The 17,811-nt window shown below is 43.6% G+C and overlaps 2 protein-coding genes and 1 pseudogene across 2 annotated transcripts; 2 read left to right on the forward strand and 1 right to left on the reverse strand.

Annotated features, from left to right (window-relative positions):
- Positions 1-238: 238 nt before the first annotated feature.
- On the reverse strand, positions 239-1,979 carry med20 (mediator complex subunit 20). The gene is made up of 4 exons (XM_041888286.1): positions 1,881-1,979; positions 1,426-1,571; positions 1,022-1,275; positions 239-909 (listed from the first exon to the last, which is right to left on the reverse strand). Exons 1-4 carry the CDS (start codon positions 1,892-1,894, stop codon positions 688-690), a joined length of 636 nt encoding a protein of 211 aa, XP_041744220.1. The 5' UTR covers positions 1,895-1,979; the 3' UTR covers positions 239-687.
- A 168-nt stretch (positions 1,980-2,147) lies between these two features.
- On the forward strand, positions 2,148-6,279 carry bysl (bystin-like). The gene is made up of 7 exons (XM_041888285.2): positions 2,148-2,546; positions 2,782-2,941; positions 3,291-3,429; positions 3,545-3,678; positions 3,797-3,957; positions 4,990-5,092; positions 5,334-6,279. The coding sequence occupies exons 1-7, from the start codon at positions 2,279-2,281 to the stop codon at positions 5,686-5,688; spliced, it is 1,320 nt and encodes a 439-aa protein (XP_041744219.1). The 5' UTR covers positions 2,148-2,278; the 3' UTR covers positions 5,689-6,279.
- A 9,554-nt stretch (positions 6,280-15,833) lies between these two features.
- On the forward strand, positions 15,834-17,513 carry LOC121574620 (annotated as a pseudogene).
- The last annotated feature ends 298 nt before the right edge of the window (positions 17,514-17,811 follow it).

Raw genomic sequence — 17,811 nt, forward strand, 5'->3', positions numbered from 1 at the left:
CACATTATTTGAGCTCAGTTGGTCATGGCTTTTCACCTGGAGACTGATACATTATCGGAACAATGAATAATTGATTTATTTCAATTAGTATGGCATACTTTTTCCATTCATAACGGCTGAAAAAGTCCCCTATAAACCATTCATGACAGGACTGTACAGTATACACAAAATATGTCTATGGTTAATAAGTCTAATATATTTCCGCAAATACAGTTATGAAAAAGAGGAGCTTGATCAATTTAGGTAAACATAGGTTTATTGAGTTAAAAAAACAGTGTTACAAAAAGTGTTTTGTCAGACAATTTTTAAAATAAAAATAACCAACTATTAGTAGGACCATAATGCCCAGATACAACGTTACTATCTAAACTGAATGTCCTTTAAACCGATTACTCTCAAGGATAATCCACAAGACATTTGGGACACAGCATTATTCTGTCAAGAGTTCAGACTTCAACCAGTAAGATTTTGATCTCATTTTTGGCATGATATATTCCTTGCAGTGGTTGTGAAATCCTTTGATCAGTTTGAGTTGCTGTACTGACGCTCAGTACAATTTAAGTTACACAACAGTGTGGCTTAAGATGACGTGTTGCTTGTGTTGGGGTGTGGAGGAAGTACTGCTGCCCTCTTGGTGGTGCTTCTTTATCAGAGATTATCCAGAACTTTCCTGCTGCCATGAAGACGTCAACGTGTGGTCCCTGGGAGCACCTGCTGTTTGCGCACTTTGCTGAACAACTCCAGGTACTGGGTCATGGTGTCAACACAGTCCGCGGGCACATAGAGGCCCTCAGGTTTGTTGGCGAACACAGCGGGCAGCTCCGGGATGCTGGGTCCCAGGAAGCTTTGCATGAACTCTTTCATCAGGTTCCAGCAGTCCCCAGGGACCACACATGGACAGTACTCCACCTAAACAAATAAAGAGATTTGATCGTGGACATCAGTTTAGAAAAAGTGTGACACAGATCAGACAAATCCCCTTTACCCTCCATTGTGTTAATTGGTTGTACAGACCACTCACCTCTACTGAAATGCCCCTCGCGCTGGAGCTCATTGTTACCGCTCCAACCTTTATCAGGAAATCACAATAGCGGTAGCGGGAGCCACGGCTCTCTACCTTGTGCCCCTTGGCGTTCTGGAAGTGGCTTTTCAGCTTAATCATGAGCACGTCAAAGTTTCCATCTGCTGTGAGGCAGGGACCTCCTTCGAACAGGGCTAAGCAGCTCAGGGGGGTTTCTGAGTTATGCATCACATACAGGAGTTTGGTTGGCTGGCCTGTGACAAACAGAGAGAAATAGAGAGAGAAAAGAAAGATGGTTGTTGCCGCCTTGTGGGTAGTTGAAGGATGTAGTCCAATGGATTACATGACAAGATATGAAAGACAATGTTGTTTATGTCATAGCTTAGTAGTACAACTTTAGTTACCGCTGGCATTTCCTGTGGCATGGTACGTCTCACAGTCCACAGTAAAGTTTCCCTGCTTCACAGCGCCCAACTGCTCCAACTTCTTGTGCAGAATGTCTATTGTCTGCTGCACACTCTTTCCCTCTGCCAAAGGCACCTGACACACACTAAGCAAGGGAGACAGCACACTGAGTATAAATGTTCATAACATTAAGATATTGTTCAGCATTAACTTACTGATTTCCAAAAATCACATACTGAAACAATGTCAGATCTGAATGGTGATGTAAGATGCTAGGAAGCTTGGATGAAAAATATACCAGGTGACAGATCATTGAGTTGTGTACTGTTTCCTGTTGATCCACATGGGATCTTGGACCATGTAAAAGACCAGGTGTGATAAGTAATGTAGCTAGCTAGCTATTGATATGTTGTTGGATACAAGTTTGATAAAAAAGCAAACAATAGAATCTCACCAAGTCACCCCCATTGATTCAAGCCGTTTGTTATTTTCTTACTACGAAAATGAACACGCTTCCTGCTGAAAAATGGTCTGTTTCCGGTATTAGGAGGAAATGAGGTAATCTGTCTGCGCCTACTTTTTTTTCTCGTGCGTATAACATTTTAATGCATTAATTTTGTTCATATAAATGTTTTGAAGATAAAACAATTCCAATTTATCCAGTAATACATACCAAAGGCGTTGTTTCCTGTTCTAAATGGCTCTGATATTATGTTTCGTCCCCGATATTACGTCACTTCCGTTGGATAAAAACGCACGTGTGTTGACTGGAACCTTTTGGTGAGAATTTCCACATTAGCTACTTCATGAATTAGTAAACTTCGAAAAAGTCTGTATAGTAAACTAACACAGATGCCGAAAGTGAAGAAATCGAAAGGTGGAGGTGTTGAGAAAGGTGGCGACGAAATGGTTGCGCTGGCTGACCAGATTCTTCAAGGGGATATGGTTCGAGTACATGGCCGAGTGAAGACCAGGGATCAACGGGTAGAAGATGAAGACGAGTACGTGGACGAACGCCTATCAAGGAAGATCCTGGAGCAGGCACGAATCCAGCAAGAAGAACTACAGACAGAATATGGCTTGGCACCAGAGGTCAAGAAAAAGCAAGCCACTGTTTTAGGTAAGGTGAATTTGCAAGCCAGAAAATGCCTGTCTGCTGATGTTTTTTTGTCTTGCTAGCTAGCTAACTATCCACAACAACCACACATTACACTTGACTACTGAGAACCTTTTCATGGAGGTCAACTCCAGTCATTGTTATTCCAGTCATTGTTATTCTTGAAGTGGTGTGCTATGCTCAGTTATGCAGGTGGTACAGTTTCATGGAATATGGATGTTGTCATATACCCTTGCAGGGCCAGATTCTCAGGATGCAGACTCTGATGAGGAGTGGCCGGCGCTGGGTGAAGCCGGGGCCGGTGAGGAGGAAGAGGCTAACTGTGGGACAGAAGTGGTGGTTGACCCAGAGGATGAGAAAGCTATGCAGATGTTCATGAACAAGAATCCTCCCATGAGGTATAGCATGAGGCCCCAAAACTCTGAACCAAACCACTGTGCTTAAAATCTTGATGATGAATGATTTGACATTTTTTGTCAATTTTTTATTTTATTTGTTAAAGACACCTAGATGCCATGGAATATGACAACAGCTTTGGGCCCGTGAAACTCAGTTGGTAGAGCATGGCACTTGCAACGCCAGGGTTGTGGGTTCGATTCCCACAGGGGGGGCCAGTATGAAAAATATATAATGTATGCACTCACTAACTGTAAGTCGCTCTGGATAAGAGCGTCTGCTAAATGACTAAAATGTAAAATGTAGCTGAGTATGGATTTCCTCAGTGTTGTCCTTGTTCTGTTTTTTCAGACGAACTCTAGCAGACATCATCATGGAGAAGATCACAGAGAAGCAGACAGAGGTGGGGACAGTGATGTCTGAGGTGTCAGGAAGACCCATGCCCCAGCTGGACCCCAGGATCATTGAAGTGTACAAAGGTGTCAACAAGGTAACCCTGCGACTGGCCACCTGTCATTTTCCATTCCATCAGATTTCAGTCAGAACAGTCAGAGGCTGAATATTACCAACTGATATTATTAACTGGTTTTTCTCGGTTGCTCCAGGTTCTGTCAAGATATCGTAGTGGCAAGCTGCCCAAAGCTTTCAAGATCATTCCAGCACTGTCAAACTGGGAGCAGGTTCTGTACTTGACAGAGCCTGAGACCTGGACTGCTGCTGCTATGTACCAGGCAACAAGGTCTGATAAAAAATTAAGAGGAGGATTTGTTAACATCTATCAAAAACCGTTATTTAATTATTAGAAAGCACCTCATGGATATTTATTACCGACACTGATTTTTCTTCTTTCTGAACAGAATCTTCTCATCCAATCTGAAGGAACGAATGGCCCAACGGTTCTACAACTTGGTGCTACTGCCAAGGATACGAGATGACATTGCAGAGTATAAAAAACTAAACTTCCACCTGTACATGGCCCTGAAGAAGGCTCTTTTCAAGCCAGGGGCATGGTTCAAAGGTGAGACAAATCAAGAACATGTATCAAAGGGGAGAGAAATAGTAAGGTAGATGATCTGAAAGCTTGGTTGATAATCAATTTATGGTTGCCAGGATGTAATAATGGGGGATGAAAGATAATACACATTTTGATGTCAGGTATTCAACACTTTTGCCAAGGATACTACTTAGTGGGTTTTGTTTTGAGTTGACTTTGGCAATCAGCCAAAAGACAGTCGTTTTCACTAGGTGGCAGTATTGTCTAACCAGATCACAGACTGAACCAGATTTAGACAGTTATTTTAGTTATTTAGTGTAAGCAAGCAATGGTAAATGCTAAGTGGAATGCTTGGGATGACCCAACTCTGACATCACCCCATTGAAGTTGGCATTGAAAATGGGTAAGGTAAGGGATAAGCTTAGACTTAGGTAAGGGTTTTGGTTAAGGCAGGATCTAGGGGTAAGGTCAACACAAGGATTCCACTTAGCATCTACTGCAAAGGGTAAAAAAAGCTATGGTGTTGTACCTTAGCTTGAGTTTTTATCTCAAGGAAAATAAGAATGATCAACTATGATCTATTTAAAGGTGAACTATGTAGAAATCGCTCTGCCATTTCCTGGTTGCAAAAATTCAAGTAGTTAACCTAATTTCAGTTTATGTGACAAAACAAGCAAGTATAGTGTAGAGAATCATTGTACCATCTAAACCGCTGTGAAATATATTTTCCATAACCAAACATATTGTATTTTCAGCTGTTTGAAGCTAGTGTACAAAAATCTGCAACAATTAAACTTAAGAACAGCTCTACCACTTCGTAGACTTGCTTTCAATGAGAAGACAGATCTATAACTCACAGTTCTATGTGAATTTGGTTGGGTGGGCCAAAAATTGAGATATTGCAGCTTTAACATTTCTTGTGCATTTGTACAATATGTGTTGTACAATATTTTATCTATTTGTTTCCAGGTAACGACTTTGTACCCCTTAACCCAGCATATGTTTAATGTGTTTTATGTGTCACTGTGTGCTCACACATCTCTCTTTCTCACTCAGGCATCCTCATCCCGCTCTGTGAATCTGGAACATGCACTCTCAGGGAGGCTATCATCATTGGCAGCATACTCACAAAGTGCTCAATCCCTGTACTGCACTCCAGGTAAGATACACTCTTTTACCTGAGTTATGTGTGCAATTTTGTAAGGTCTATGATGCCCTAATGTGATTGCTCAGCTTGCTGCTTGGCTAGGGACTTGGTTTTTAACAGTTGCAGCTTGACTGTTGATGATCATGTATGTAGGAATTCATGTGAATGTGTGGTACAACAGTATTTAAGGTAGTAGAACAGCATGGCTTGCCAGAAAATAATGCAGTAAACAAATTACTCTGATTCTCTGCAGTGCTGCCATGCTCAAACTGGCAGAGATGGAATACAATGGAGCCAACAGCATCTTCCTGCGACTCTTACTGGATAAAAAATACGCCCTGCCCTTTCGTGTCCTGGATGCCCTGGTCGGCCACTTCCTGTCCTTCCGCAGTGAGAAGCGCGTCCTTCCTGTGCTGTGGCACCAGAGTCTGCTCACCCTGGCACAGCGCTACAAGGCCGACTTGGCCTCCGAACAGAAGGCTGCTCTACTGGAGCTGCTTAAGGTGCAGACACACCCCCAGATTTCTGCAGAGATCCGTCGGGAGCTGCAGAACTCAGAGTCCCGTGATCTGGAAACCGCCATGCCTGTCACAATGGCTATGGACTGAGTATGGAGCTGAGCAAGGCCGCACCCTCTCAGTCTCAGTGCCCACCTTTCCCTTCTTTCTCCCCAACATACCCTCATTTACTAAACTGCCCACAACACATACATGTGTGAACTGTTTTTCCCATGCCAAATGCTCTATCATTGCTATGGAGACAAGAGTAAAAGCTAAAAGAGATGGATTACAGATTAACATTAATTCAACATCCTGACTATCAGTGATATTATGGAATTCCTTTCTTATGTGCAAGTGAGGATGTAATTTACAAACCGAAATACCTAACTGTCGTAAACATACATTCAATTTATTGAGTGGAAATGATAGAGATGTGTTTGCCAGTTTTTAAGCAATGTCTGTTTCACAAGTAAAGATAATGTATAAGCAGACTTGTTTGTATGACTTCATAATTTCCAAAGGAATTTAGAGTAGCAATAGCACACTGACCCTTTTGGGGGGGGGAAACAAATATTTTCAATGAGTGCATGTTTGTAACATGGTTGTGAGCTAATGGAGGAAAATTACACAAAATACTATTAAAGTGTTACTGGAAAAATTAACATTTTGAATAAATTGTTTCCTTGCTTTAAAGTGAAATGTCTGAAGTTGCATTGCTACCACTCACAAAAAAAGAGAGCACATTTCACAGCTAGCTAGAACTCTTACCTATGGAAGCCTGTTACCGCTACCCAAAAACAAATCTGACTATGAGATGAAGTCATTATTATGAGATAGTAAGTCTGGATCATGGACATTGAATAGTCAACAGATCTGCCCCTTTTAAAGGGGCAATCTGTGATTCAAACTAACAAAGCATACTCCCCGCCACTTTATTTGGTACAGTGCCTTGCAAAGGTATTCATCCCCCTAGGCATTTTTCCTATTTTGTTGCATTACAACCTGTTTTTGATATGGATTTTTATTTGGATTTCATGTAATGGACATACATAAAATAGTCCAAATTGGAGAAGTGAAAAAAATATATATACTTGTTTAAAAAAATATCTTAAAAATGAAGAATGGAAAAGTGGTGCGTGCATATGTATTCACCCCCTTTGCTATGAAGCCCCTAAATAAGATCTGGTGCAATTACCTCCAGAAGTCACATAATTAGTTAAATAAAAGTCCACCTGTGTGCAATCTAAGTGTCACATGATATGTCACATGATCTCAGTATATCTACATCTGTTCTGAAAGGCCCCAGATTCTGCAACACCACTAAGCAAGGGGCACCACCAAGCAAGCGACACCATGAAGACCAAGGAGCTCTCAAAACAGGTAAAGGACAAAGTTGTGGAGAAGTACAGATCAGGGTTGGGTTATAAAAAAATATCAGAAACTTTGAACATCCCACGGAGCACCATTAAATCCATTATTAAAAAATGGAAAGAATATGGCACCACAACAAACCTGCCAAGAGAGGGCCGCCCACCAAAACCCATGGACCAGGCAAGGAGGGCATTAATCAAAGAGGCAACAAAGAGACCAAAGATAACCCTGAAAGAGCTGCAAAGCGCCACAGCGGAGATTGGAGTATCTGTCCATAGGACCACTTTAAGCCGTACACTCCACAGAGCTGGGCTTTACGGAAAAGTGGCCAGAAAAAAGCCATTGCTTAAAGAAAAAATAAGCAAACACGTTTGGTGTTCGCCAAAAGCCATGTGGGAGACTCCCCAAACATATGGAAGAAGGTACTCTGGTCAGATGAGACAAAAATTGAGCTTTTTGGCCATCAAGGAAAACGCTATGTCTGGCGCAAACCCAACACCTCTCATCACCCCGAGAACACCATCCCCACAGTGAAGCATGGTGGTGGCAGCATCATGCTGTGGGAATGTTTTTCATCGGCAGGGACTGGGAAACTGGTCAGAATTGAAGGAATGATGGATGCCGCTAAATACAGGGAAATTCTTGAGGGAAACCTGTTTCAGTCTTCCAGAGATCTGAGACTGGGACGGAGGTTCACCTTCCAGCAGGACAATGACCCTAAGCATACTGCTAAAGCAACACTTGAGTGGTTTAAGGGGAAACATTTACATGTCTTGGAATGGCCTAGTCGAAGCCCAGACCTCAATCCAATTGAGAATTTGTGGTATTACTTAAAGATTGCTGTACACCTGCGGAACCCATCCAACTTGAAGGAGCTGGAGCAGTTTTGCCTTGAAGAATGGGCAACAATCCCAGTGGCTAGATGTGCCAAGCTTATAGAGACATACCCCAAGAGACTTGCAGCTGTAATTGCTGCAAAAGGTGGCTCTACAAAGTATTGACTTTGGGGGAGTGAATAGTTATGCATGCTCAAGTTTTCAGTTTTTTTTGTCTTATTTCTTGTTTGTTTCACAAAATGTTTTATTTTGCATCTTCAAAGTGGTAGGCATGTTGTGTAAATCAAATGATACAACCCCCCCCCCAAAATCCATTTTAATTCCAAGTTGTAAGGCAACAAAATAGGAAAAATGCCAAGGGGGGTGAATACTTTTGCAAGCCACTGTAAACAGCTGAGGAATGGGGCAGGAGAAATGTAACCACTCTCAAATACATAGACACAAGGACTCTCACGAATGGATGCAAGGACTGACTATCCATGAGATCAAAATGATTGTTTTAACCATGTTTCGAAGCTATACAGTGTTTGTTTACAATTACATTGTTTTAAACAATGGAGTAAAACAAGCTTATATTTTCGGTTCTGATGAGGTAATACCATTGCTCATGAGGCATTTCTAAGTTACATTCTTCAAGAATCAATGGCTATATATTAAACCAAAATTGGATGTACCAATCCCAGATTGCCCCTTTTAATGGATTTAATTGAATTTATGAATTAATTAAATCTGATATCATCCAGATGTCATCAAACAGTCACCAATTCACATCAACAAAACTCCAATCCATTAATATGGAACAATATCACCACAAACTCTCTCTCTCACACACACACACACACACACACACACACACACACACACACACAGACACACACCCAAGTCGGAAGTTTACATACACCTTAGCCAAATACATTTAAACTCAGTTTTTCACAATTCCTGACATTTAATCCTAGTAAAAAGTCCCTGTCTTAGGTCAGTTAGGATCACCACTTAATTTTAAGAATGTGAAATGTCAGAATAATAGTAGAGAATGATTTATTTCAGCTTTTATTTCTTTCATCACATTCCCAGTGGGTCAGAAGTTTAAATACACTCAATTAGTATTTGGTAGCATTGCCTTTAAATTGTTTAACTTGGGTCAAACGTTTCAGGTAGCCTTCCACAAGGTTGCTTGCAGGCCGAAGAACACATTTACATTTACATCATTTAGCAGACGCTCTTATCCCGAACACCATCCCAACCGTGAAGCACGGGGGTGGCAGCATCATGCTGTGGGGGTGCTTTGCTGCAGGAGGGACTGGTGCACTTCACAAAATAGATGGCATCATGAGGAAGGAAAATTATGTGGATATATTGAAGCAACATCTCAAGACATCAGTCAGGAAGTTAAAGCTTGGTCGAAAAATGGGTCTTCCAAATGGACATGACCCCAAGCATACTTCCAAAGTTGTGGCAAAATGGCTTAAGGACAACAAAGTCAAGGTATTGGAGTGGCCATCACAAAGCCCTGACCTCAATCCTGTTGAAAAAGCGTGTGCGAGCAAGGAGCCCTACAAACCTGACTCAGTTACACCAGCTCTGTCAGGAGGAATGGGCCAAAATTCACCCAACTTATTGTGGGAAGCTTGTGGAAGGCTACCTGAAACGATTGACCCAAGTTAAACAATTTAAAGGCAATGCTACCAAATACTAATTGAGTGTATGTAAACTTCTGACCCACTGTGAATGTGATGAAATAAATAGAAGCTGAAATAAATAATTCTCTCTACTATTATTCTGACATTTCACATTCTTAAAATAAAGTGGTGATCCTAACTGACCTAAAACAGGGAATTTTTACTAGGATTAAATGTCAGGAATTGTTAAAAACTGAGTTAAATGTATTTGGCTAAGGTGTATGTAAACTTCCGACTTCAACTGTAGATGTCCTAACCGACTTGCCAAAACTATAGTTTTTAACAAGACATTTGTGGAGTGGTTGAAAAATTTGTTTTAATGACTCCAACCTAAGTGTATGTAAACTTCCGACTTCAACTGTACATAATGTTATCCTTGAAAGTTAAGGAGGGCCTGATGCAAAGTGCACATTGGATTCCTGTGATACAGATCGCCTAAACTTATCTCATAATAATGACTTACTATCTAATTATTATGACTTCCATATCTCACAATTATGACTTAATATATAATTATGACTTACTATCACATAGTTATGATTTGCATATCTCATATCTCATCTCATAATTAATGGTGTAAAGTATTTAAGTAAAAATACTTTAAAGTACTACTTAAGTAGTTTTTTGGGGTATCTGTACTTTACTATTTATATTTTACTTTTACTTCACTACATCCCTAAAGAAAATAATGTACTTTTTACTCCATACATTTTCCCTGACACCCAAAAGTACTCATTACATTTGGAATGCTTGGCAGGACAGGAAAGTGATCCAATTAATGCACGTATAAAGAGAATATCCCTGGTCATCCCTACTGCCTCTGATCTGGCGCACTCACTAAACACATGCTTCCTTTGTAAATTATGTTGGAGTGTGCCCCTGGCTATCCGTAAATAAATTTACAAAAACAAGAAAATTGTGCCATCTGGTTTGCTTAATATAAGGAATTTGAAGTGATTTATAGGTTTACTTATGATACTTAAGTACATTTAAAACCAAATATCTTTAGACATTTACTCAAGTAGTATTTTACTGGGTGACTTTTACTTTTACTTGAGTCATTTTCTATTAAGGTATCATTACTTTTACTCAACTATGACAATTGGGTACTTTTTCCACCACTGCATAATTATGATTTACTATCTCATAACTTGCAGTCAGATTTTCTTTTTTGGTGGCAGGAACGAGCTTCCATAGCCACCTCACTTGCTTCTAAACATTATATTTCACATAGCTAATTAAAGTAATGTGAATGAGAGGAAAGGTACTCAACCTACTTATTTGACATCTCAAGATAAAGGACATTCTGAATCTTCTGAAAATCAAGCACATTTCTGCTCTGTGTTAGCTAGCTAACGTTAGCCGAAATGAGGCCCGAGGGTAAGGTAGAAAACGTTGTTAATTATTGAATTGAGTTTGTAGGCTAACTGAGGGAGACCCTACTAAAGTCGACCAAAACTCCAACATCCCTCCAATGGAGTTGTTGTGTCATGAAGATGGACAATTCCAAACCTCCTCAGAAAGCACCACCGAATGTATGGATTCCACTGCTCTTCGGGCCAGCTCTGACCCGACCTTGACACGGGACCAACAAACATTGTATAACTTTCTGTCCCTGGAAAAGACCAGTCGGACATCACCATCATACTCTGACAAGATACAGACAGACATTCATCCATATATGTGGAGAATATTGACAGTATGGCAGTATGGACAAAATATCCATAGTGAATTACATCATATTCAGGTCACGTGGTAGCCTACTTTTGATAGAATGCTACTGTCAATGCAATGTCATTAATTAATGGACCACCATCAGCCCACAGCAACACTGTCATCCAAGTTTAGTTATCTCAGTTCGCATTGTTATGTAATGCACTCATCAGCCTACATTGCACCTGAAAACAAGAGCCAAGACGGACTCCCTTGGACTGATCTTTTCCAAAAGGGTCAGTGTGCTGTTGTTCTCTAAATAGTATCATAAAATAGAGACACATTGGAGGACTACTGTACAAAAGCTACAAGAAAACGGATTATGAATATGATGAGATCTCCTCTCTGTCCAGAAAGCTACCATTCAAGCCACCATTTACCAGCTCTGCAAGAGTTATGTCAAAATACAAGCAACCCATTTTTTTATTTTTATGTATTGTTTTTGACCGGAAGAGCGGTCAAATACAATAAATTGACATTTTTGTGGTTGCTTGTAGATTTTTATTTAGACCCGGTAAGCAGTGGTGGAAAAAGTACCCAATTGTTATATTTGAGTAAAAGTAAAGATACCTTAATAGAAAATGACTCAAGAAAAAGTGAAAGTCACCCAGTAAAATTCTACTTGAGTAAAAGTCTAAAAGTATTTGGTTTTAAATATACTTAAGTATCAAAAGTAAAAGTAAGAATAATTAGAAATTCCTTATATTAAGCAAACGGCACAATTTTCTTGTTTTAAATTGACGGATAGCCTGGGGCACACTCCAACACTCAGACATCATTTATAAACAAAGCATTTGTGTTTAGTGAGTCCACCAGATCAGAGGCAGTAGGGATGACCAGGGATGTTCTCATGATAATATCACATTTCAGGAGAAGACCCAGATGCAGACAGTGTCGAAGTAACAAAAGTTTATTACAAAAACAGGTCAAGCAAACGACAGGTCAAGGGCAGGCAGAGGTCAGTAATCCAGATCAGAGTCCAAAAGGTACAGAACAGCAGGCAGTCTCAGGGTCAGGGCAGGCAGAGGTCAATAATCCAGGGTGATGTCTCCTGGAAACAGGAGACAAAGGGCTGTGAGACATGGGTTTGATCCTAGACAGCGTCAGGAACAAACATCCAGTTATCTGGGCCCCCCCCCCCCCGGCTGGGAACGCTGCGCCTCCCGGACCTGCTTCCCTATTCCCCAACTGAGTGCCGTTGCCAAGCACGAGGTGGGAAGGATGGTCTCGGATTCCGGGGGTGTAGCCACGGGGCTATAGCAGCGTTACAGCGCATCTGGCTTGACTTTCTTGGTTCCCGGTCGGTATGAGAGGGAGAAGTTGAACCGGGTGAAAAGCAGGGCCCACCTAGCTTGCCTGGAATTGAGATGCTTGGCGGTGTGGAGATATTCCAAGTTCTTGTGGTCTGTCCACACAATGAACGGATGTTCCGCTCCCTCCAGCCAGTGCCTCCACTCCTCCAACGCCATCTTCACCGCGAGAAGCTCACGATTCCCCACATCGTAATTCCGCTCTGTGGTGTTGAGGCGATGGGAGAAGAAGGCGCAGGGATGTAATTTGAGGTCCAGGGCCGAACGCTGGGACAGGACCGCCCCCAGTCCGACATCTGATGCATTGGCCTCCGCCACGAACTGGCGGGACGGGTCAGGATGAACCAAGATGGGAGCAGTGGTGAAACAGTGTTTGAGGTCCCGTAATGCCCGGTCAGCAGCTGGGGACCATATGATCGGAACCTTGGGAGAGGTGAGTGCAGACAAGGGAGAAGATGAGGATGTTGTCGAGGTAGACAACGATGAACTGGTTCAACATGTCGCGGAGAACATCATTAACCAGGGCCTGGAACACAGCTGGAGCATTGGTAAGGCCAAATGGCATGACCAGATACTCGTAGTGACCGCTGGCCGTGTTGAAGGCAGTCTTCCATTTGTCCCCCTCCCGTATCCGCACCAGGTGGTAGGCATTCCGTGGGTCCAGCTTGGAGAACACGTTGGCCCCCTGGAGCGGCTCGAAGGCAGAGGAGATGAGTGGTAGAGGGTAGCGGTTCTTCACTGTGATGTTGTTGAGGCCCCGGTAGTCGATGCACGGGCGCAGGGTTTTGTCCTTCTTCTCCACAAAGAAGAACCCTGCGCCGGCGGGGGAGGCAGAAGGACGGATGAACCCGGAAGCTAGGGAGTCCTCAATGTAGGTCTCCATAGCCTTGGTCTCTTGATCCGACAGCGAGTACAGTCTTCCCCGGGGTGGAGTGGTGCCTGGGAGAAGCTCTATTCCGCAGTCGTAGAGTCGGTGTGGCGGAAGCGAAGTGGCCCGGGGTTACTGAACACCTCCCGGAGGTACTGGTACTCCGCGGGAATGGCGGAGAGGTCCGAGGCAACTTCCGACCCCCCAGGAAGACGTCCTGGTGCAGGCTGCGCTGACTTCAGGCAATGAGCATGGCAGAACGGGCTCCAGCCCATGATGGCACCAGTAGACCAGTCAATAAAGGGGTTGTGTCGCTGGAGCCAAGAAAAACCCAATACCACAGGAACCTGAGGAGACTTAATTAGCAGGAATTGGATCCTCTCGCTGTGGTTCCCTGATACTCGTAGGTTGACTGGGGTGGTATTGTGGGTGACCCAGCCTATAGAGCGCCCGTCCAGCGCTCTAACGTCCATGGGAATGGAGAGGGGCTGAGTGGGGATGCCCAGCTCGGACGCCAGGGTAGCGTCCATAAAGCTCTCATTGGCCCCAGAGTAATGAGTACCCGGAGAGATTTCGACTGGTTCCCACACAGCAAGATGGGAAGGGGATGCGAGTAAGGGGAGAGGAAAAGTTATCCCAATGGCCCACCTGAGTACTCGCTCCTACCGGTGAGCCTGGTCTTTTAGTGGACAGGTGGACACAAAATGACCAGTAGTCCCGCAATACAGGCAACTCTTTGTGTGAAGCCTGTATTGCCGTTCGGCTGGAGACAACCTAGCTCTGCCTAGTTGCATCGGCTTGGGAAGAGGTGAACCGGCAGACTTCGGAGACTCTCGGGGGAACTCGGGTAGCCTCGGGTTCTCTCTGCAACGGAGCAGTCGGGGACTTCCGGGATGCCTCGGAGGCGAGGTGGAATCTTTGGGCGGGCGAGTGGAATCGGACTTCCTTCCTTCGTTCCCGTAGTCGCCCATCGATCCGAATGGTCAAGGCGATGAGCGAGTCGAGATCCGTTGGTAGTTCCCGGGCTGCAAGCTCGTCCTTTACTTCCTCCGATACTCCGTGCAGGAACGTGTTGTGCAACGCTTCTGGGTTCCAGGCACACTCAGCTGCTAACGTGTGGAACTCCACTGCATAGTCTGCCACACTGCGGGATTCTTGCAGAAGCAACTTCTGGTGCAGCCTCTCTCCCGGACAATGGAGCATCGAAAACCTTATTTACCTCCTGCATGAACTCCTCCAGACTGAAGCATACGGCCGACTGTTGTTCGCACACTGTCGTAGCCCAGGCGAGAGCCCTCCCGGACATCAGCGTGATGAAGTACGCTATCTTAGAGCGGTCCGAGGGGAAGGAGGAGGGCTGCAGCTCGATGATGAGCGAACACTGAGCGAGAAATGCCCGACAGGTTCCCAACTCTCCAGCGACGCGTTCCGGGGAGGTAAGTGGGGTTCTCGGGAAACCAGGGTGGCCGGGGAGGCCATGCTGCTAACAGCCGGGTTACTGAGGGTCTGGGAGGTTACCGTCGTGGTAGGCTGCCTAATAGACAACCCGCGGAATTGCTCCAGCAATGTGTTAAAAGCTCGGTCATGGCGTTCGGCCAAGGTCTGGAACCCTTCCATGAGAACACGAAGCAACTCCTCGTGCCTTCCAATGGTGGCTCCTTGGGAGGAGATGGCGTTGCGGAGCTGGTCCGAGTCTGCTGGGTCAGTCATGGCCAGTTCGTACTATCACGTTTCAGGAGAAGACCCAGATAAAGACAGTATTGAAGTAACAAAAGTTTATTACAAAAACAGGGGGCAGGTAAACGACAGGTCAAAGGCAGGCAGAGGTCAGTAATCCAGATCAGAGTCCAAAAGGTACAGAACGGCAGGCAGGCTCAGGGTCAGGGCAGGCAGAATGGTCAAAACCGGGAAAACTAGAAAACAGGAACTTGACAAAGACAGGAGCAAGGGGAAAAACCGCTGGTAGGCTTGACGAATCAAAACGAAGATCAGGGTGTGACAGATAAGTGTGTGAATTGAACCATTTTCTGTCCTGCTAAGCATTCAAAATGTAAAGAGTACTTTTGGGTGTCAGGGAAAATGTATGGAGTAAAAAGTAAAAAAAATTCTTAAGGAATGTAGTGAAGTAAAAGTAAAAGTAGTCAAAAATATAAATACAGATACCCCAAAAAACTACTTAAGTAGTACTTTAAAGTATTTTTACTTAAGTACTTTACACCACTGCCAGTAGGCCTATGGGAAGAACACAGGGCGTAAAGGCAGTAAATGACAACAGGCATATTTGTTGAGTAATGAATGTATTTTGACATTATAACACTTTGCAGAGCTGGTGAATGGTAGCTTTCTGGGCAGAGAGAAGATCTCGTCATATTCATCAGCTCCTTTGCCTAGATACTAATGCATGAGTATAGAAACAAATCCATTCATGAAACCAGTGCAGTCACAATTTATCATTGTTTAACAAACTTCTTTCCTCCAACAGGTTTGTGAGGAGCAGAATTGTGAGGAAGAGTTATTTCCTTTGGCCATCCACTATCTGAACCGTTACTTGAGTCTCTTTCCTGTTCAATGTGCCAACCTGTAGCTTGTAGGTGCTGTTTGCATGTTCCTGGCCTCAAAACTGCAAGAGACAGTACCCCTGAGCGCCAGCAAGCTATGCATTTATGCTGACAATGCCATTACAGTGTCAGAGCTCCTGGTAAACACAAGATTTGTTTACAAGTTCCATTTGCTTTCGCCATAAGAATACTAAAATGTCTGATACAAATGATGAGCTTTGACTCAATAAGTGTGTTATTACTTTGTTTGTTATAGCAGGTTGAATACACTGTAATTTTGGTTCTGTTTTCAGTCAGTGGGAGCCTGTTTTCTGTTAATGTAATAGCCTACATATGTATTTATCTGTTATGCAGCAGTTGGAGCTTGTGGTTGATTTAATGTAATGTGTGTGTTTTGCAGCAGTGGGAACTTGTGGTGGTGGCAGGGTTAGAGTGGGACTGGCTTCTGTGTTATCCCCTGACTTCCTGGAGCCAATTCTTCATGGCCTACCCATAATGGCCTACCCTTGTGCAGGCATGTCCACTCCTTCATTGCACTGGCAGCCACAGGTAGGGGCAGACATTTGGTAACTCTTGGCGAGGTGTGACTGTTGCTATTAGCAATGCAGAAACATTTAGGCCTACAAGTCAAGTATTTTAGGAAGTACCCACCAGTAGCTATATCATAGAAAAATGAACATCTCATTGTTATTCTATGTGATAGGTGCATGGCACTTCTTTGATGAATGATGATAATAGCTTGTGTTGAATTTATTCAAATAAATCATGCAGCCCTGTGTGTGGCAATCAAAGAGCACACAGCAGCCATAACTTTGATTACGATGTGTCAGCGGTTAATTTGGGAGACGGGGGGATGAGTTTGTGTATTCCGGTATTATGCGGTGTGATAAGACCTATGCCCGTACATTCAACTGCCTGATTTTCCACGAATCTCACTCGAGGTTGCCAGAGGCAACCAGTCACTGGGATACAGTCAAGGCCATTTTGACTCGGCTGTTTCATTGTATCTGGATTCGGCCCATTCCTGACTCCTGGCTTTGAAACCTATTCTATGAGGCGTGGATAAAAGGATTTCCTGAGACTGATTCATTGTCTCATTATCTTGGGTGTTGGATTTTCAGGTTTTGGGAAACGTCCGTATTTAAGCACTTCCTACTGTCTGTCTGTCTGTCTGTCAGGGCGGGTCTATAATGGCGGCATTCCTCTACTCCTATGGGATCCTGCCTCAGGGATTAAGGATGTATGCTGCTCCCAAATCACTAACTCCCAATTGTTAAATACATGATTTTCTATTGCATACCCTGGTATTATGTTCCTTGTCCACAAAGTGGGTCTGACAACTGCTCTGTCATCTAAGCAGATTAGTATAAAAGACTGGTCAAACCTATAGGTATTCCGTTTCCGCTGATCTCTTGTGTATCTCCCTGTCTTTAGAGTATAAGTTCTCTGTGTTCCTGCCCTCCACTATTGCCTGTGCCAGTGTGGGCGCTGCCATTCGCAGACTGAAGCTCCTGGATGGAGCTCTATCCAATGATTCATTCATGCAGCTGCTAGCAAACGTCTTGACCATTGATCTGGTGAGGCCAATATTTAACTAGAAACCTGCTGCTCCTTCTTTAAACCTTGTCTGTTTCCTCATCAAACAAATGTATGTGTAATCTCGCTTTCCGTAGCCGATATGAGTAAGACCTTAAAACAGGTTAACATTCGCAATGTCGCGGGGCCAGATGGAATACCAGGACGAGTACTCAGAGCATGGGCTGACCAGCTGGTAAGTGTCTTCACTGACATTTTCAACCTATCCCCGACCTGGTCTGTAATACCAACTTGTTTCATGCAGACCACCATAGTCCCCGTGCCCAAGAATGCCAAGGTAACCTGCATAAATGACTATCG

The sequence above is a fragment of the Coregonus clupeaformis genome, chromosome 10, assembly GCF_020615455.1.
Source record: "Coregonus clupeaformis isolate EN_2021a chromosome 10, ASM2061545v1, whole genome shotgun sequence".
Taxonomy (NCBI): Eukaryota; Metazoa; Chordata; class Actinopteri; order Salmoniformes; family Salmonidae; genus Coregonus; species Coregonus clupeaformis.